The sequence below is a fragment of the Telopea speciosissima genome, chromosome 7, assembly GCF_018873765.1.
Source record: "Telopea speciosissima isolate NSW1024214 ecotype Mountain lineage chromosome 7, Tspe_v1, whole genome shotgun sequence".
Taxonomy (NCBI): domain Eukaryota; kingdom Viridiplantae; phylum Streptophyta; class Magnoliopsida; order Proteales; family Proteaceae; genus Telopea; species Telopea speciosissima.
In genome coordinates, this window is record NC_057922.1 from 9,116,952 (window position 1) to 9,139,032 (window position 22,081).

At 38.2% G+C, this 22,081-nt stretch overlaps 1 protein-coding gene across 1 annotated transcript; it reads right to left on the reverse strand.

Moving 5' to 3' along the window:
• Positions 1 to 679: 679 nt before the first annotated feature.
• On the reverse strand, positions 680 to 17,678 carry LOC122668086 (cleft lip and palate transmembrane protein 1 homolog). Its single transcript, XM_043864642.1, has 12 exons — positions 17,363 to 17,678; positions 14,595 to 14,741; positions 14,356 to 14,470; positions 14,156 to 14,250; positions 13,735 to 13,838; positions 10,147 to 10,184; positions 7,724 to 7,959; positions 5,808 to 5,901; positions 5,507 to 5,697; positions 3,123 to 3,342; positions 1,881 to 2,048; positions 680 to 942 (listed from the first exon to the last, which is right to left on the reverse strand). Exons 1-12 carry the CDS (start codon positions 17,573 to 17,575, stop codon positions 788 to 790), a joined length of 1,776 nt encoding a protein of 591 aa, XP_043720577.1. The 5' UTR covers positions 17,576 to 17,678; the 3' UTR covers positions 680 to 787.
• Positions 17,679 to 22,081: the final 4,403 nt, after the last annotated feature.

Here is a 22,081-nt window from a genome sequence, read left to right on the forward strand (position 1 = left end):
ACAACACACCGTGAGATGACGCCTTTGTCCCTTGGGTGGATACCCAGGCATGCTCATCCATTGGAGAGCGTAAGAAACACCACCAAGTAAAGATCTTTTTCCTTAAAAAACATCTACTATGTATGTCTATGCATCTCCATATTTGTCAACCATCACCTTTTGTGTATGCATCCTCTCATTAGTCCTTAATTTTTCAATACTTAATTTTGTCACATGATCAACTCCGACTAGGCTGAAATTTGACGTGAGTAAAGGATCTTCGGATCCACCAGAACCAGACCTGCTTCCTGCTTGCCTGCCTAGAAACACTATTCCCTTGAGAAAAACAAAACCAGGAAGTGAACAGAATATAGGGTACCCAAGCATGTATTTTTATATTGAGAGCTGGTAGTTCCCCATTAGTCCCATTTACACAATCAGAGGCCAAAAATCCAAGGGTCATTCCTTGATGAGTTACCGAGTAAGGGACCATTCAGGGTTGATATGGTTTCACAGGCCAGCCAAACCGATTACCAAACAGATGTTAAGCAGCTCTTCCAAGTCATATTTAGACTTTAGAGTATGCAAAACTCTAAGCAGAGGTGACAAAGAGACCTCATCCTGCTCAGGCCACAAAATGTTTGCCTTCTGAGGCAGAATGGCCAAAAAACCACTGAAAAGCGTATGAAGGATTGGCATCATGCAGGAAAACAATGTTTTTATATAAAGAAAAACCCTAAGGAATGAAAACGTATATCCTGCTTCAATTTTACAGTGTACAACTTGTTCAAAAATGTCAAAAACCTGCTCAGTTCGTCTTCTTTTCATCAGCCTTCACAGCAGCAATGTTAGTACCACCTGTGGCCTCAGCTTCATCTTCACCGCCAAAACCAAACTCATTCACACGCTTCTTGTCAACTGGATAAGCCCACCTCTGATACAGATATATCAGAAAGATAACATCTGGGGGGCACAGAAATGAAAAAAGTCAATAATTACTTGAGCATAGGAAGATGGCATCCAGTCGTTATCAGAAATATAGCAAATTCGCATTAATCAGTTCAGAGAAAATACTTCATATCCTATGATGTTTAACACAGCCACACTCCAGGCAGCTAGATAGTGAAAATTTATGTTTCCTTTTAATTAAGTTTACACCTGCAAATCACTGTCTATGAAATACACATTAAATTTACAAACATCTGATTTTATGTCAAATATGACTACTGCAAGGGCTCAAAAATGAAATACCTCAGATCATTTAGCACAAAAAATGATGCAAGCTCGCACATTCATGAAGTAAACCTCCCCCCCCCCCCCAAAAAAAAAAAAAAAAAGAAGAGAAATTTATGTTCACAAGATGATGCATTTCAGTCATCAAGCTCCTGCAAGATATTGGCAGGATAACCAAATAATAATAATAGGGGCGCCGTTTCCTGCCTGGGACGCAGGGGCCACGCTGCACGCGCCAGCCAATGAGAGCGCACGGTATGGCACAGTAGGGGGCAGAATTTCCGCCATACATGGTAGGCAGGGCGGTCATTCCAGTCCCTGCTGTGAGTGGGTGTGGGCCCTGCATCCCACACAAGAAACATTCTCCCATACTAATAATAACAGCAATAGAGAGAACAACAATAGTGGTGTTTCCTGCAGCACGATGCAGTGCCTTGCCATCAGCTACCACACATGCAAGGGATTTTTTTTTATAGTCCCATGAAATGGGGAGTGCTAAAGGTCCTGGTTTACCAGGACGCACATCCAACACCATTTCATCATGAAAACACCGATAATTGGTACTTGTTGCCCTAGTGATGAGCACTTTAATCCTTATAAAAATGAATTTGAGGAGTCTAGATAAACATCAAAGGTAGTATCATCAGGAACTTGTATTCCTAGCTCACCATCTCGGAAAACAGACAGCCTATGGAGCATAGGCATTTTAATGACAAATGCAAAGAGATCATCGATGATGGTATTAAGGAACTTGTACGTCATCTGTCTCCAGGGAAGATGAGCAACCGACTTCAACTTATAGTTTATGAACAACTGAGGACACATCATGATGAAACCTGCGACATTTGTGAACATTTAAGGGTCAGTTCTAACAGATCGTAATAAGATTAGTGGTAAATAAAAATAGCTCTCAATCAAATCAAAGTATAGCCATACAGGAGTAAGATACACACAGAAATACAAATAAAGCAGTATCATGGAATATATATATACTTCTTAATGTGTTATAGGGGGCTGATAAGCGACATATGGGGGGTAAGCTTTAAGGGGGTTCAACTAGAGCTATGATCTTGTCAATGCATTGTGAAGACAGAATGGGAGGATATTAGTCTTTGTCATTTTACATCTGTTTTCAAATTCTGCCCAACTTCAAATTGAGGGGCAAAACTGTAAAGCAGCACCCCTTGTGAGGTTCTTTCGACAATTCTCATCCATGTCAAGGGAGGTGAGAAACCTCTTCAAGGGATTCGTGCCATCTCTCTGCTGTGCAAGACCATCTCTTATGCTCTTAGGTTTTTCTCTGGAAAAATCCCAAAGGAAGTGAGAACAGCGTTTGCCTTCGCTTTTTGGAGTTGCAGAGTAGTTCTAATGTGTCATGTGCAGACTGGAAATTTTGGGGTGATGGAATTTTATGATTGGCCATGGATATGAATTCAGGATCTGTTGGTAGGTTTACGAAGGAAAGCAGTAAGTAATAAAGTAGCTAAAAACGAATGCGCTGAGCAGCGGGGTACCGCAGCCTCCTTTGTTTCTCTTCCTCTCAAACTGAGTAATGTCAACAACAAGCCTTCTACAAGTCATGTGCTAAATTGCTAATATAGTAACATGCCATCTTACTCCATATAATACTGACAATCACATAAAAGCACCCAGGAACACAAACATTAACAAATAACTGGGGGGCCAAGCATGAATGGTATCTGTTTAGGACTCAACAATCTAGCAAACATCCGCATCTGAATTGGAACCTAAATTAAACAATAAGAAATGGCACCACTTTAAAATGTGTGTGCATATTGTATGTTTGTGCTTGAACACTTAATAAGAAAAAGGTCAGTTATTCTAGGATATTGTAAGAGGCTAACGGACTCCCAGAACTAGTTGACAACAAAGGAAGTGGAAGTTCTTACCAAACATGTATACACAGCTTGTGAGTGATGAAAGGATCCATGAGTACCAGCTCTTGTGACGCTCATAAATGAGAGAATAAACGGCAGAACATCCCACAAGTAAGAAGAGCACATAGGACAGATACTTCATTGCAATATCATCATACTCCTTTGTCTTGTTGTGTGCATATGAATCGCGGTCTCGGAACCTCAACGTAGGTATCCTTCCACTTCTATCAATCTGGAGATACAAATAATTTAAACTTAGAAAAAGTCATAATTGACTAAAGATCTTAGAAAGAAGAATAGAGGATCAAATAAAGCTAAAAGTCTGTTAGTTAGACACCCCCCCCCCCCTACTTACATTCAGATCCAGTATTTTTAACAAATGGACCTGGAAGGAGTATAAGGGGAGGCGGGCCCTTTGATGTCAGATACTTTGGCATTTATGTCAATCACTCATAAGTCAGTGAGCTCAAAGGCATCAGTGGCACTGAAAGAATTTTATGCATCATGTGTGGCATTGATTTTATACAAGCAAACAATGTAAATACTTAACAAAAGTCTGGACATCACATGGTTAGAATAATCCTACAAGGATTCAGGAGATCGTGAAGCAAGTTCCAATAAGAAGGGAGGGTGTGTTTGTTTGCGAGGGGTGTTGGTTATTCAATAGGTGTGTCTAGTGTTTTTTGAGGGTTCTAAGAGGCGGAGTGCAGACTTCTTGTTAGTGGTGGGGCTGGTTTGGTAGTATTTCCATCTTATTCCATCTATTCTGATATTCTCTTGCATCTCCTTTTCTTCTCTAGAAATAAAGTTTTTTTCTGTTGTTGCCTATCAGGAACGACGGAAGATATGGACCACTAAATGGTGCATCCATGACACACTGCGTGTGTGCCACACAGAGCGAAGACATTTCTTACATGATTCCTCTTCATAGTAAATGCAAATCCAAATTACAGTGGCATTTCATGATTAGAAGAACACCAGTTTAGGACATTTCCAAGAGCATATTATATAACCTATACTTAGTAAATACAAGAACGGCATAAAAATGCAACAGATTCATATGGGTATTAATCAGACCTGAAAGTCAATAATACTTCTAACGCACAAGCAGCAAATAGGATACAGATAAATTTGTGTTTAATACAATAACTAAAATTATTATTTCACAATTCGGGAGCAAAAAAAATGAGGTTATACAAGGGATAAGTACATGATCTGATCAACACAATAACATCATCCAATCAACACATTCCACCACATTTCAATAAATACAAGTAACATATTCAGAATAAGCATTTTACTGGGCCTGTTCTTGGGTGCTTTAAGCTTGTCTAGGTAATATTAATAGAAAGAGGGAGAGAGAGAGGTTGTCTTATCCAACATGATGTCTTGATCAAAACATAGAAAAAGCATTTAAAAAAATATATAATTTAAACAACCCAGTGCTTTGGACAGTAAAAAAACTCAATCCCTTGGACTGCAAGTGGTATTGTCTATAGTTAATTTGTGGATTATTCACTACCGTACCATCTTTTAAAATTAAAAAAAAGACAAGACAATCTGCTCTCAGCGTATAACTTTTATATTACAAAGATAAGCTTAAAGCCCCTACTAACAGGCTCAATGAATGGCTTATCCTAAGTATTTTCCTTAGATAACTTGAAATGCAATGAAAAGTGTTGATTGTATGATGTTATTTTGTTGGGCAGATAAGGTACTTAACCCTATTACCTAAAATATATCGCCGCATTTTCAAGCCCGAATTGTCCAATAGAAATTGTAGGGGAAAAAAATTATCCAGTGTCCCATTTTTTGCTGTATGTGCTTTTTCAGAAAAGTTGTGTTGCTTTATTCTTGCACATTCTTACCTTCTAGGGAGGGCTTTTCAAATCCCCAAGTGGGCCAGGTTCAGCTAGGCCAACTGGCCAAGGTGGGCCAAGGCCGTCTTGTAGGTTTTCAGCTCAGGCTTGGGCAGTGACTGGGTCCTAGCCAGGCCACCAGAATATCACAAGGCCATGCAGCAGGCAGGTCAAGGCAGTGGAAGTTGTATTGAATTTGAGATAGTGAACCCATGTCTAAATGATTAGATAACGAAATTTGTGTTCTACTAATGAATGTCAGGATAGGGTTCAGTTAGGCAATGGACCCAAGGACTTGCATGCAAGCAGGTCTCTGTGCACTTGTGTGGAAGGATCTAGGCTGGATCCAATCCAATGCACAAGACAAGCCCAGTTGCACCATCTTACCATACTAATGTCACAGTTTTCCCTTCCTTACAGAGAAGTTTCTTTATTCACCAATTCAGAATACAGTGTAATCAACATTTCTCTAAGCAACTGGCAAATAGAATAATCTAACATTTTATCTTCCAAACACCATCTAGTTGTGAAATAAACCTCTATGTGCATTGCTTTGCCGATTTTCCAAAACTCAATGCAAACACCAACGCCAGAACTTGCAAGAATCATCCATGAAGTATCATTATCCAGAAGGTAGAGGAATACAATCAGCTGGCTAATAAAGCTCACAACAACTGACTTTGCTGAGAGTCCTTCCATAGATTTGTTTTTGTTCCAAAACTGGATGTCTGCAGGGGTAAAATAGAAAGTCGTTAACAGTCGTAACAAAAATATAATCAATGTCCCAAGGGTTGTATGGAGAAAGATCAACTGCAGTTCTTACGCAGCTTCTACATACCATTCTTAAACGCCAAGAAGTCAAACACGGAATGTAGTAAAGACACCACCATCGTAACCATCAGGAGGTAAGGATTCCCTTCCAAAAACACCCTCTGGACGGGACAAAACGAGGAGCAAAGTAAAAAATTAGAAGATAAGGGGAAACCATGGCATTGCCTTTAAACTAACATTAGAAGCAAGAGGAAGCAGGATCAGCAACCAAATAATACAATTAAAAGAAGAAAAAAAAAAGATTGCTATCTATAAAGCTAATATAAATATGATAAAAATTGGGGTACTGTTCTCTGGTCTGCGTTAGACCAGAAAACCACTTTCCATAAAAAAAAAAAATGTAAGATTCCTTTTCCCAATAGAAGATTAACAAAAGTAATCAACTTAAAAATTTGTATAGCAATTGCACAATGATATTGTAGTTCTCCACAACAATTTAGAGTAATTTGTAAATCTTGATTTCCTGTTGACAACAACCTCTAGTAATTAAAAAAAAAAAAATCAATATTGACAACCAATAGCAACCATGAAATGAAATCATAAACCATCTTTCTATCTAGAATCAAATAGTTTGTATACAAGATATTGCAGAAGCTGATAGACATGTCTATTTAAAGGTAGTACCTACATGCTCTAATCCATCTCAATTTTTTCAAAATAAGGATCAATTAAACAAAATAATTTCTGACCAAAGAAGTCGCATTGTAAAAGAAACAGCAACACTTGACAAGAAATGTAATCTTTCTATTTCAGTCTTTAAGCAGATTTTTTTTTTTAATAGGAAAAGGGAAAATTTTCAACAAATAAGTGATGCAGAAAGCCCCGCCTCAACAGCCTTACACCCTGCAGGTAACTAGAGCCAATTCGAAACAACTTCCATAACTGATGATAAATTGGTAAAACTAGAGCAAATAATAAACAAAAACTAGCCCAAGAACAGCAGCAAGAAACTTGACTGCAGCCAAGAATATTGTATGACCACAAGTCCATAGCCAACCCCAAGAACAGCCAAGGTTTTGCATTGAAATTGAACATCCCAAATCCGGATACATCATACATGTCTAGATTATTTATATGCTTTACAAATCCTAAATGAATAGAGACTTAATAATGCAGAACAGGACACTACAGTGTGGGAGAGTTTTCCCATTCTAATTAGACTTCTGCAGTAAAAAATTAAACGCTTACAATTAATTCTTCAATTCAACTAAGGAACCTTTCTACCCATGAAACCAGAGTTACTAAATTTAGAAAATGTGTACTCACTATAAATAGTACTTTTGGGACTGACTTACCATAAACAGTAAAATTGAGATCTACCATAAATGTTATTTTATCACTTACAAAAAAATAGCAAAAACAAATTATTGAAAATACAGTATCTATTACATTTTTAAAAAAAAAAAATCCAAAATAAAGATGCTGTCCCCCTAAATGAGACAGGAAATAGGTGATAGAGATGGACGGAAAACAAAGTGGGTACAGTTCTCAATATTTCTGTCTTTGTTTGGTACTACTTATACTGTTACTAACATTTAAACTCAATTAGAAAAACATCTGCAATAATAAGGCTGCACCCAATAAGGACATGAGAACCAGTCTATGCTTCATAATCAGGAATCATCAATCCGCACCAGCTAATTGGGTACCACAGACAACCTCAAAACATATGTATATGTAGTCTTCACTTTCCATTAGCAGAGAAAAAATGAAAAGCTAAACATCAACAGACACATAGAGAAGATTTTGTTGAATAGATATGATTGGAACAAACTTCCTTTGAACATCCAAAAGAAAACAGTCAAGTAGATGAAATGTCAAGACAATAAAGGGAGAAAAATGGAAGCAAGGAAATCATTAATTTTGTTGCCTACTAGCAGTATGAGTTTCAATAGATACTATTCAGAAGTGAAAAAGTAGTACCTTAAGTTCATCTGCCTCGCCTTCCAGCATGCTTCCATAACTACGGTGAAGCTGGAAAGACTGCTCAATCTGTAAGAATAGTTGCCACTTTGTCGTGCTAATGGGACCCACCTCCAAATTCAGTGGTAGTTCTGTCACCGTGTCGTTGATTGAGATCAACTTATCTCTAAGCAGCCAAAACTCATTGAAGAAAACCATCGGATAGTAGTTCCCGGTACTAGGGTCAACATTCAAGTCTGCAATCTGGGTCAAGAAACTCAACTCTCTCATCATAACTTTTCATCGGGCCAATATTAGTTTGAAGATGCAGGTTCTACCGAGAGATTCAATATCCAATGTGAAAAAATAATTAAGCATTGTATTACTAAAGAAACCTCAGGCCATAACTATCCCTAAAAACATGATAAATCCACATGTACTACTAAGGACCTAGTCAAGTGTCGCCGAGTATACTATCAAAGTATAACCCTAATGGGTCTGTAAACGGTTTAAAGCCCGTTTGGTTGCCAAGGGATACATACAGACCTATGGAGTCAATTATTTTGAGACTTTTTCTCCTGTCACCTAGAGCCTTGTTTGACAAGTTAAGCTCTAGTATCACTCGGTCTTTGTTAGTCAATGGGACTCCAGAGTGATTGTGTTAATTGTATACGTTGATGATATTATTATATCTGGTAATGATACAATTGGTTTTACAGAGGTGAAATCCTATTTACAACAACATTTTCAGATGAAAGACTTGGGTATTCTCAGATACTTTTGGTATTGAGGTTGTTGAGTTGTTCGTAGCAAGAAAGGGATTAGTGTCTCCAAAGAAAATATGTACTTGATCTTTTGCCTGAGACTGGTACATTGGCATCCAAACCTGTTGATATGTCGATGGATCCACATCAGAAGTTTGGGGCTAATGATGGTGAAGAGCTTGCTGATAAGCATCAGTAAAGGAGGTTAGTAAGTAAGCTCATTTATCTTACTGTTACCAGGCCAGATATATCTTTTGTTGCCAGTATTATAAGTCAATTCAATTTATGGAATTGCCAAAGAAGGCTCACCAGGAGGTTGCTTGTCGGATTCTGAGGTACCTTAAGGGTGTTCCAGGAAAGGGTCTCGTTTATAGACCTAATAAACATATTGAGTTGGTTGGCTATTCAGAGGCAGACTGGGCCGATGTTGAAGGTGATAGGAGGTTAACTACTGGATATTGCACGTTTGTTGATAGTAATCTTGTTACATAGAGGAGCAAAAAGCAGACTACTGTGGCAAGGTCAAGTGTTGAGGCTGAGTATAGGCTATGTCTTATAACATAGCTGAGTTGATGTGACTTTAGTTACTTCTTCAAGAGCTTGGTTATCCTATTACTAAACCTATAGGTTGCTATACACATTGCCAGCAACCCAAATGAGCGAACAGAACGTATTGAAGTGGATTGTCATTTTGTACAGGATGTTGTGATGAGGAAACTGGTCTCAACTCCTTTAGTTACTTCTGGGAATCAGCTTGGTGATATGTTCACTAATCCTAGTTTCGTCCAGCCTTTCATGATGGCTATTTCAAGCTGGGCAAAGGCGATATATATGCTCCAGCTTGAGGGGGAGTGGCGAGATTAGTGGTTACTTTACCCATGTCTTATCGATAGGCGTAATTTGGGGTTATAGCTTTTATGTTTAAGTAAGGGTATTGTAGTCTTGTTTTATACTAATGGGGGTGTTTTGGTCTTTGTATTTTATTCTTTTTTCTTTTAATATATAAGAATACTGCTCACGGTGGTAGGTCTTTCCAACCTACTGTGAGTCTTTTCTTTTCGCCCTTCACATCGACTTCTTTGAGTTCTTTCTTCTCCTTTCTTCTCTTCTTCTGTTTGCCAATAATGTTGATTGCTAGCTGAGGGTGGACCTAGCTGCAACAGTAAGGTTGCTCCATTGAGACCAAGTGGTCACGGGTTCAAGTCTCTGGAAATAGCCTCTCCACGAAGTGGGGGTAAGGCTGCATACATTATGACCCTCTCCAGACCCCGCAGTGGCGGGAGCCTCGTGCACTGGGTATGCCCTTTATTGATTGCTTTCTGTTTTGATATTTGCTACAGCTATAAGCCTATAATATAAATGAGGAAGTCTCTTCTGTAGTCCTTGGTTTCCACTTTTTTTTAACACTTTTACTTCATTACTTAGAGAATATCAATAAATAGATGTAAATTAAAAAATTATTTTAAAATAAGCCAAATATGATTTGATCAGCATGCAACCATGTACATTGGGAGATGCAACACTAATCATACACATTAATGTTTCATGTTTGTTAAGGTCAAGCACCGACACATGGGCCCATGCCTAAGATGCACAGAAACATGTGACAGAAATTAGAAGAGGGCATACCATCCTGTCTAAGTGAAAATAGATTGGCCAAAATATAAGAATCAAGGATACAAGGAGCAATATTTGGTGGAATAGCATTATGAGGGTATCTGCAAAACAATGCAGGGAATAGAAGGCTCATCAATAATTCAGCTCATAAAAAAGGATACAAGGAAAGAACTATATTTAAAAAATATATATAAAAAAACAGTTACTTACACCAACAATGATAAAATACAAAATAAATAAAAAAATCACAAGTAGCATAAGCATAATAAGTCATTTCCAAACAAATATGCTGAGGGTGAAAAGCAACAACTAGGCACATTTCCAATGAGCAAATCTCTACTCAATCCTGTCCACAATTGTATCCCAATCCACAGAAACATAGACCTCTCACCAAGATGTAGAGAAGGTATGTTGGACCACTTGTATCCCAAAAATTTTAGAACAAGCCTTGAATAAGCAATAAACGTTATCTCCAATGAAACCAGGTTGAGGTCACTGCATCTATATTAATTTGGGAGAAATGCTCCCTCAGTCAAAACGACTCAGAACATATAGTTAGAGCTTGTTACAACAAGAAGTCTTAATTGATATATGCAGACTAGAAATCCCAAGCCTGATGCTATTCAACTCAATTAGGCAATGCAGACAATAAAAACCTACAAGTGTACTTACTAATCAAACATTTTTGTTTCTAGAAATGGTAACTGAATGAACTGGTGCTGTTAAACATGGAATGGTTGCTGCCTTGCTGAAATCGTTGGCTAACCAATGTCTAGGCATACTGAATGCCATCCTGACCATTTCAAAAGTAATATCTTAATTAAAATTAAAAATATGAAAAACACAAAATTATTATATAATTAAGCCAAGATTTGGGAGAGCTTAGGCAGTTTTCACATTCACCATAGAAGAGGAAAAAGAGAGGTAGCACCTTAATTCCCACCAGTCAATCTCAAATCAGAAAGAGGTAAGTCTCTACATCTCTGCCTCTGGTCACGCATTTGATATCAGAGAGAGAAAAGAGAGAGTTTCAAAGCCTCTACTTCTGGACTCTCCATCTCTGACTTCGTTAAGCTCTGATGTCTTAATCATCTAAGTCCTGCTTGAATACCAACAAATTGAGAGAGGAAGGATCAAGACCTAGCCAACCAAATGTTTAATCAACATGCCTTTCCAGCATTTCGAACAGGAAAAATGTCCGTCCCATTGACTAAGTCAACCCCTCCTGATTGCAGAAACGGTTGGCTAAGACGAACATTTTTGGGGTACCCTAGACAGCATTTTGAACACTGTGAAAGCATATGTGGATGACATAGTTATCAAGGGTACCAGCAATTTGGCTCTTTGGGAGTTGAGAAACTTTACAATCCACAGGATGTCAGGATCACTTAGAATGTAAATTTGTCTCCAGTATTTATGGGGTCACAGGAGAAATGTTTTCCTTTTCTTTTGTTTATGGTTCTTCAGTCCCTCCTTATTTTGAGTACATTTTTTTCTATAAGCATATGTGGATGACATAGTTGTAAAGGATACCAGCAATTTGGCTCTTTGGGAGTTGAGAAACTTTACAATCTACAGGATGTCAGGATCACTTAGAATGTAAATTTGTCTCCAGTATTTATGGGGTCCCAGGAGAAATGTTTTCCTTTTCTTTTGTTTATGGTTCTTCAGTCCCTCCTTAGTTTGAGTTACATTTTTTTCTATGATTTCTATACCAATTGGGAACACTGTAAGGCCTATACTGTTAGGGCAAAGGGTCTAGTATTGTCAGCCACTTTTTGCATCTGCTTTTTTAAGGTTATGTGCCCACATCCGACTCAAACTGCTGCGCCTCTTGTCTCTCTTTATCTTTTCCACTGAAACTGCTGCTAATTTAAAAAGGTGAATTATTGTTAAGGTCGGTTATTTTTCAAAATGTCACAAGGTATCTATTCTGCCACGCGGACAGATTATAGGTTCATCACAAACATTGGATATAAAGGACATGGTCTAGATTATCCCAGTGTCAAATTTAAGAGTCTAATTCAATCAAATATCTCCTTTTGTATAGGCACACATCTCATGTATGTCCCTGCATGTGTACCAGTACTCTAGACATTTAGTTTCAACTCTCCCAACTCTGAGTGGGAACAGACGGTTTAGATTAAAAAATATATAAAAATGGATGATTTGGATTTATCTTGTGATTTTCGAAAACATCATCTTCCATTGTTACATGGATAACAACCCATTTAAATAAGAAAAACTGCAAGAAAAGACTTTTTGGCATAGTCTTTGTTATCATCACTTGCTTTCAGTAGTTTTCCACAATTTGAGGTTGCTAAATCCCAAAATGGCACATTACTTTCCTCAGGAGGTAAGATCGGTGCCAGCACTGAAATATAGATACATACAGTGCATGTCCCATTGAAAATACAGTTGAGAAGAACCATAAGTTGGCAGTGAAGACCATTATGTGGCACTGAAAATATTGATAATCTTAGTCTTACAGAGACTAGCGCTCAATGTGAATTGGTAGTAAGACCGATTAGTTCAAACATTTCCAGTACCGACACTACATATAGTTAACCGCATGAACCAATCTATCAACTTGATTTTTTTATTCTCTTCCCCCCCCCCCTCCCTTCTTCGCTTTTCTTCTGAGTCTACTTTACCCCAGAGCAAATTAGTCAATGGGATGACTCCCCATGTACCAAATACTTGTTGAGCGACATCCTTGAATTCCTGACTCCCATGTCAACTCGTATGACTACCACCAAGTCATGTCGCTCTTCCAAGGTTGGATACTTTCAGAAGTGGGAAAGAAACTAGAATGCATAATTCCTATTTTCATCAATTTCACCATGAGTGGTAAAACTAGAATGGATAAAATAAGGAATGAATTAGAGCTAGTTTAGGAGTAGCTCCGATACATGATAAGTTCCGAGAAAGTGATTTGAGATGGCATGGACATGTGCAACGGAGGCCTTTGAATGCTCTAGTACAGAGGAGTGATTTGATTCAGATTGAAGGAGCTAAAAAAGGCAGGGGTCGGCCTACAATGACTCTAGGAAAAGTGGTGAGGAATGTCTTGCACAGCTTAGAACTAGTAACAAGTATGGCTTTGAATAGAGCTGATTGGAGGAAAAGGACCCATGTACATGACCCCATATAGTTGGGATAAGGCTGAGTTGAGTTTTATCTATTTCACCATGAGAATATGACATAAGTTTGTTTCGTAATAAGTATAATCTTAGTGTGAACTTGACTTTACCAAACAGATAACCCAAAATAAATGGCACATAGTTTATATCACAGAAGAAACAAGCAGTAAAGGAATTATTATCTACACGAGGATAATAAATACTTTGCAGAGGTTTTTCTTATCAAACTGATGACGGATGAGAATTTCTTAATAGTCAACAGTCTTATACCATAATCAAACATACAAGGTCTTAGTTTTAATTCCTTTTCATTTTCTCCTCTATTCTTAAAAAAAATAAAAAATAAACAGAACCAGCACAAGCTACTAGGGAAATAGAAGTTTAAATGAGGAACTCATTAACTAACTCAAGACAAAAACTAATAGTCTGCATATGCTGTCAATACCAAAATCCTTCCTAGTCACAATCATTCTAAGCACAAGGAGATTAACACCGTAGGCAACAATACCGTGTAAAGTCATCGACCAAATTAATTGTAATATTTGGTTTCCAATATGAAACCCATTCTGTTGGACCATCATCTTTTGAATCAGTCCGACTTTCATCTACCACCTGTAATGGGCGGCATATTCTTCAGATATCCAAATGAGAGACGACAACAACAGGAAAAAATATAATACAGAAAGGAAATAAAAGAAATGCATGGAACAAGTGAAAATTAAATTTAGAAAATCAGAATAAGTATCAAGAGCATAACAATATTCTTTTGTCGGTTCAACATGCACAGCTATATGGAAAAGGATATCTACCAATAACTTCCATGAGAGAGTTTGCTATCCATATGAAACGGAGTGCCAAGACTTAGCATACATGTAGACCATCAAACAATAACTGACATAAGTGCATGAGGATCAACGAAAAGAACAAACCTCAGATGCATTTTCGCCCTCTTCAGAGCCTTTGGCATTCCCCAACAAGCTCTTCCTCTTATTTGCTTTTGACTTGGGTAGGTACATTACAACAGCTGTAATCAGAGCACAGAGGAAAATCACATACGTAGAAAAAATTCTGAGGCATTGAGGTTTTAAAAAGCTAATTCAAGCAACCTAAAGACTGTAGAATTACTTACGATGTGTCCTCCCAAAGGCCATAAATTGCTGATATTCCGGATCGTTAGGGTCTGGAGGATAACCAGAACGTGCAAAGAAAACATGTGCATATAGACTACCATTGTGCTTCAGGGACTGGATCAAATAATGAAATTCATGAAGCAATAACGAGAAATAATCAGAAGATGACGAAAATGAATAACTTGCATTAGCAAGGATTTCATGTCAATTTAAACATTACAATATCCCCTTTGAATACCTCTGATGGAATATATTTAATGAAACGAGACCTTGTACCATCAAGTCCCCAACTTGCATATGGAATGTTTGTCTCGTGCCAAATAAGGGCACCCTCGTTACTGAAGTCATTAAACTTTTCATGCTGTGAAAGATACAACCACATATCCTGTCCATAAAAGAATGCAGTCAACTAATGAACTATTGGTCAAAAATGGGATAAGGGACAATCAGCAATAGATAGCATAATACATGCAATGTGCATTATTTAAATATACAATTTTTATTTCTCAGGCTGAAAATGATATCCGAATGCCTCAACATGTTAACAAAAAAAATACCAAAACAGGTACTTTATGCGGCCTAAATATTTTTCTTCCCTCACCAATAACTATATTTCATATAGAAATATATGCAAGGAAGAACAAAATAAGATAAAAATGGATGCTTTGAAAAAAAATATATCAATTAGCTAATATCATACACTGTATACGAGAGAAGTCCCTCCCTCCCTCTCCAGAGGCAAAATCTATCAACAGCCACTATATGTTGGGCATTACACCCCCAGCAGATGCTCAGAGGCCCCAGCCACTTTCGTCTCCCCTTGTTTTCCCTCTCCCTGCTCTATATTTTTTCATCACTTGCTGTTTTTTGCACTCTCTTTTGATGGTTCCATTTGATCCATTGTGTATGGATCTTCAACTTGCCTTTCTCTATTTAAAAAATAATGAATCATTGCATATTAAAAAAGATTACAATGTAATCCCATTGTATTATCAGCTATTTTCCAATATCTGTAAGTCATACTTATCTGCTTGTCAAAAAAATGGTGGATTGCTGCAGAATAAATGTTAGAAACTATGTAATTATTAGATGGGCTCATGTTCTCTGTGCCACAGCGCAGGCTGCGCCCAGACACATGGGCCTGCCACTCAGGGGGGCAGGTTGGTCACTGCGCCCACCCCCATGTATCTGGGCGCAGCCTGCGCCCCCAGCACAGAGAACATTCTCCCTTATTAGATATTTCACCTTAGCATAAAATTAAGTACAGATCTACCTCAACAATTAAAGCTAAATCACAGTACCAGCATACTAGATTAGCCACTACTAGCTATATCTATGTCCCATATTACAGGAAATTAAGAGTTGTTTCACTCATAGTATTGCCAATAGGTATTCCAAGAATCCAAAAACTATTAGATTCAATTAATTATTTCTTCAAATATGATTCCACTATGTTTCACTACCTTGAAAGTTCCGTCCCATCTAGTTCCCCAACCGTCACCCCCAAAAAAAAACCCATTTGTTCTATTCCTTTCTTTTCTCTCTAATTGAAAAGGAAGGATGCCGAGAACTGATATCTAACTTTGATTGGAGGTATAGCTCTCACCAAACTTGAAACCATACAATAGTGCATGATGCATGCTCTTGAGTTCTAGTTGGAAGGTTTAAAATCACCTGAAACATTTTTCCAGTACAAGATGGAACTTATACAGGTTATGATTTGATTGAACCTCCACCTTTCAACCCCATCATGTCCTAAAACAGAAGGCTTACTTAGTTGAGGAAGAAACATTTTAAAAGACAGATGCCTTTGAAAAGTGAACTGTACAAATTTACAGACCTGTTAGTGCAGCATTGAGAGGCAGGATTCCAATCAATCATGCAGATTAATGCAGGGCCCATGCTCTAGCATTACTAATACAAATACTAAAAGAACAAAATATGGAATTTTGGGACTATCAGAAATATCTAGACATGGTATTGCTTTAAATCCAACTCTCACAGCAACTATAAGTCTATAATCCAGTCAAACAGCAGGATCAAACTACCAAAGACCAATATTGAGCATTCTGGAGGTGTCCTAGTGTCACATAACTCTCTCTATATAATGCTGTATCTCAGTTTCTACTTGTACAGACTTCAAATCAGTTGTATTGAGCTCCAATTCTTAAAATTTAAATTAATAATGGGAGACGCATAGGCACACCACCCACATTTGGTAAGCTTGCAGGCAGCACCAATCGGAGTGCTGAAAGGGGCATCATATAGGAGGGGCAGGGGTTCATTTCAAAGGGGGAAGAGAGAGATAGTGTACCCAGCCTTTTCCTATTAATAATATTCTCATGGAGTTCAAGCATAGCTCCCCTGTTCAAAAAGTGGGGGAAAAAAATCATATGAAAAAATGTGATCTTAGTTCAACCCATTAATAGGATTAATGAATCAGAATAAAGTAACTGGTTAACGAACATAGTTGGAAAGCTAAGGGACCTAACTCCTACAACCTAATTTTGCAGTTAACTTGGTTCGCCTGTTCTTGAATAATCACAAAGCTCAACATTTCTAGTCTTCATTTTATGAGAAAAACTGCTTCCTTCGATACATTAAATCTTGATATAGAGAGCAGAAATCATCAACATTATGTGAGACTGACAAGATCCCCATTGCAACTTAAGGTAACCCAAGGAGCTTAAACAGTGCATCAAACATGAAATAGAAAGGGCTTTCTTCTCATTAGCTTTAAAGCAGGAGTATGTCTTATATCTGTATCAGTAGCCTGACAAAAACAAAACCCGCTGCCCGCTGCGTCACTGAATTCCTTCTCTAAATTGATTTCTTACTTGTAATACTGAATTTGAATATGTTGGTCTAGTGACAGGTTCCCAGAAAAGAGTAAATTCAGAGGTATCAAAGCACGAATTGCGAATAAAAGCAGAAGTAAACAAACTTATATGCCTAAACTTCACACCTTTGTATTATATATCCAAAAGAACGAAGTGAGAGACAAACCAGGAGTTCGCCCTTGTTGAAGAGATTGGAGATCTGCTGGGAAGGTTCAGTTGGTTGCTTGGGACCGAAGAACTTACTGATGAAATAAAAAAATATCGCAATCCTTATTACCCCCGTCACCGTCTGCCCAAGTCCTGCTGGTTGCTGCTGCTGCCCTCCTCGCCCTGGTTCTCCCTGCTGTCCCGCTACTTCACCCGTTGATGGGGGCGCCATAACTATGCTAGCCCCAAAACAGAGAAAACTAACGGCAAACTCCAAACAACAACACTTAAAACCTCAAGTACTCAAAAAAACTAAATCATTCAATCCATGAACGATCGACCGATTCAAGAAGAAGGGAAGATGATCTCCGAATCTAGTCTCTAGTCTCTACTCGAATTAACTGATTCGATCGATTTAAGCGAGTGCGGACTGACACTTGACAGCAAGTGGCCATTGATATCGAAGCTATTCTCATTTCTTTTTTCTTTCTCTCTCCCACGCACATTCTCTGGTTGCATGCACTAATTTTATTTTATTTTTAAATCGAATATGTGAAAGAGGAGTTTTAAACCATCGGATTGGTGTCATTCGGATTTTAGCCACTACAAAGTCGGTTAATAGATTCTTATTTGACAGCTAACGATGTGAGTTAAAATTTACAGGTCGCTAGGGCTGTGTATGGCGGAATTGGATCTTATCCAGCCGTGGCGGGAGCTGCACCTGTGCAGTACCGCTAAACGACAGAAAAAACAGGGGTAAGATAGTCATTTCACAGGTGGGTCCCACCTGGGCCCCACATGTGAAATGACCACCCTCCCCCATAGTTAGGGTGGTTTTTGGTGCTGCACCCTGGACTTGGATCTTGTGCAGCTGTGGCGGGAGCTGCACTGTGCAGCACCAAAAACCATCCTAAATACAGGGGGAGGTGGTCTTTTCACATATGGGGCCCAAGTGGGACCCACCTATGAAATGACTACCTTACCCCTATTTTTCTTGTCGTTTGGTGGTGTTGCACAGGTGCAGCTCCCACCACAGTGGGATAAGATCCTTTTCCGGCACCCGTTTCTTGTCGAAATAGTATTCCAAGTAACAAATACTTTTTTTTTTCCCCAAAGTTCATTTGCAATACAATAAAGGGAAAATTGAAAAATAAAATTTGTCACTAAAAAACAGAAACAGGAATACATATTACGTTGGTCGAAAACTCGAAATTAGTATTTCTATTTTCACCCCAAAAAAAATTAGTATTTCAATGTTACGAATATTTTTTTTCCTATTCATTTGCAATACATTTGATGGAAAATTATCTCCTCCAGTTCCTCTAATAGGGGGTGGTGGACCCCACTCAGGTAGAGTGTTTGGGCAGGGATAGGGTGGTCATTCCAGATTTCTAGCCCCTCCCCCTTGTTAGAGGAATTGGGGAACTGGGCCGGGCAGGAACTTGGAGGTGATAAAGATCCACGTTTGTATAAAATAATATTATCTGATAAAATTGAAAATAAAATAGAAACACATGTGGAATGCATATTACGTATATCTTATGTTCTGTAGAGGTGGAAGTGAAGGTGGTGGTATGAATTAAAATCTTTTGTAGTACCGTTAGGTGTGCACCGCCATGTGTGTCATGTGTACCATGTGGCCTTTGCTATGCCGTCGGATGTGCACCACACACCCGAAGGTACTGCAGAGGATCCCGGTCCGTGGTGGTATCGACTTTATCATCTCAAGTGCGGTTCACTGCCCAATGCACCTATGTGACGGGAGATGCACAACACTTGAGAGAATAAAAATCCATCACTCTCCTTGGGTTGAGTATCGTTCGATGTGCCACGTAGATACACTAGACAGTGCACTGCACTTGAGAGAATAAAAATTCCAAATTTATTGGGTTTCTTTTTTATATATAAACAACATCAAATCTGTTTCACTAGTGATCATATTTTTTTCACTCTTATTCCAAATTAATTCTAAAAAACACACCCAAAAAAAAAAATCAGAACTTTTTTTTTATCCAATACAAAAAAAAAAAAAACACCATAACTGTTTCTAAAATGTTGCCTTACAAACCATGCATGATGATTGATGATAACCTGACAGATGAGTGATGGATTTCAAGCCCAATCCACTTCGGACTTTGAGACCGGGCTGAACTAGAAGCCCATCCTGATTGCCAAGGCCTACTTATGCTGGGTTAGGACAAATGTTTTGTCCAGTCCAAGTCCAACATAGACTGTGGCAGGGTCAGGACTAAGGTTTATATATATATATATATATTTTGTGTGTGTGTGTGTGTATGTGTGTGTCTATCCTAATCTAGGAATTACAAAGGGAAGGCTAAGGGATGAGCTTTTCAGCCAGCGGTTTAGACTTTAGACCAGGGTTAGGAATTTCAGGCCTCGCGTTAGGCCTTGGGTCGAGTCTAATATGGTCTAATATGGTACATCAACGACTTAATATAAGGAAAAGCAATGCCACCCATTTGTGTGCAGTGGTGTGTACCTACGCTCAGATACAGCCAGGCACAAAATGACTAGCCCGCCCCCATGGAAAGGTAGGGGTGTGCTGGTCATTTCACACTCGGCTGTGTCTAGGCAAAGGTATACGCCACATCACATGACCGGGTGGCGTTCTTTCTCCCTTTAATATATTAGACTAACGTATTTAGGTTAAATTTTTTTTTTTTTTTTTCTAGGGCAAAGATTGGAAGTGTGCAGATTTTTACGCATGCTCTATGTCTCACATCCCCATGGACCCCACACTCTCTTTCCTCTGTAGAACCCCCTGTTGGATAACATTCACTTTCACATTCCTTCATTGGTGGGAAACTGCAGTCTAAGCATCATAGATCAATGGAGGAGCACACCTGGGTATCTACCCAGAGGGCATAGGTGTCATTTCATGGTGCCTTGTGAGAGGGCGTAGGATCTTTTTCCCTTTATATTTATATGTATACAAAATAGCATGAAAATGAAAAATAAAATAAAATAGTGCCAAGTCCAGCCCACTCTGATCCCAATAAGATCGAGCCTAGACTAAGAAGATCGGGCCTAGACTAAGATATCCCAGCCGAACTTGGGCTTAGTCGTGGACCCTGGGTTGAGCCTAAGTTTTCAAAATACGTAGTCCAACCCGGCCCATTCGCACCACTAATGGAAACAAAAAATAAAAAATCTATGTGAGACTGAGAACCCATTAATGTCCAAAAATAAGTCTTGGCCAGTCGCAATGGAGGAAAATATCTTACACCAGAAGCCTACATCACACATTATTAGGTTGCACTCAAAGCTTGTGATATATTGTTTGGGGCGAGGGTTCTCTAAGCAAACATGATATTCTCCACCCTCTCAAGTAAATATTGTTTATTCATTTATTTAAGGAGAGAGAAAAAAAAAATCAAATTCCATCATGTGTCATAATAAAACGTTTGAAATTGAATTGAATTTTATATTTTTATGAACCCATTTGGGTCATGGGAAATATACACCTCCTTTGTTCCTTAAAAATTGTCAACTTTAAGTGTTCCAAAATGATAATCAACTTCAAGCATTTAATATAATAATTTTATTCTACCTTTGACACACTATTCCAATGGGATATATTTTTTCAGGCAATATTCCAATAGGATATTGACCATGGGAAATTTAAGGACAAGATAAATACAGCAAGACTAATACAGGTTATTAAACTAAAATTAATGTTAATCACTGATGTTTGTATGATTTGCATTTAATGAACTCTTACTTCATTCACAAGTTCATTCAAAATAACTTTGTTTGGGAGTGTGGCCTACTTCAGCACTCTCATAAATCTATTCATCTCCTCCCTATATAAAAGACACCTCTGTCCCCTTGTTTTGAGGAGGAGAGAGATAGACACATGAGAGTACCGAGGTAGGTCACACTCAAAAATTACTTCCCAATAATAAAATATAACTTAAAAACGTACATCCATTATTACTAAAGAATGGAATCCATCAGTTTCGTGTAGTAGTTATTTCAAAGATCACAATTTATAGACTTGTTGGATTTGTGACAACCATGCCAGCGCATAAACCATATTAAAAGTATGGGCAAGAGATCTCTACTTGGTCGCATGGTCTCTACACAAGCGTTTAGACCAATGGGTGAGCACACTTGGGTAACTACTCAGGGGGCAAAGGCGTCATCTCACGGTGCCCTATGAGAGGGCGTAGGAAACACCATGTCACCGCCAAGTAGAGATCTTTTTCCCTACAAGTATAACCAAATTGTTTAGATTTTAATCCACCTCTCCCCCACCCCTTGAGAGTTAAAATCAATTGTAGGGGAATTCTTTCAACATCCCCATGATTTCTTCTAAATGGATTTGACCCTAATTATAGGATACAGCTATTGAATATCAATTTTTTATACATTAATTTTAGCTTAGGTGGTTAATTTCCTTCAATTTTCTTAGTGGTATGCTTAACATCCTCCTTTGTACTATAAAGGAAAAGGATTGCCACACTGTCAGTGTGTAGTTTCCTTTTCATATGATTTTTTTTTTCTTTTCATTTGTTTTGAAAATGTGAGCCTACATTTTTCAGGACACTTATTGATGTGGCGTGCAGATTTCTCTCACAATGGTAATGTGGGGAACTCTCTCTCAAATTATAATTATTCTTATTATTTTTTAATTACAATTTTTAGAAGATACTTAATAATGGATATTTTATACTTTTATTGTCATCTTTCTATGATCAATTAGGAATCTTAAACT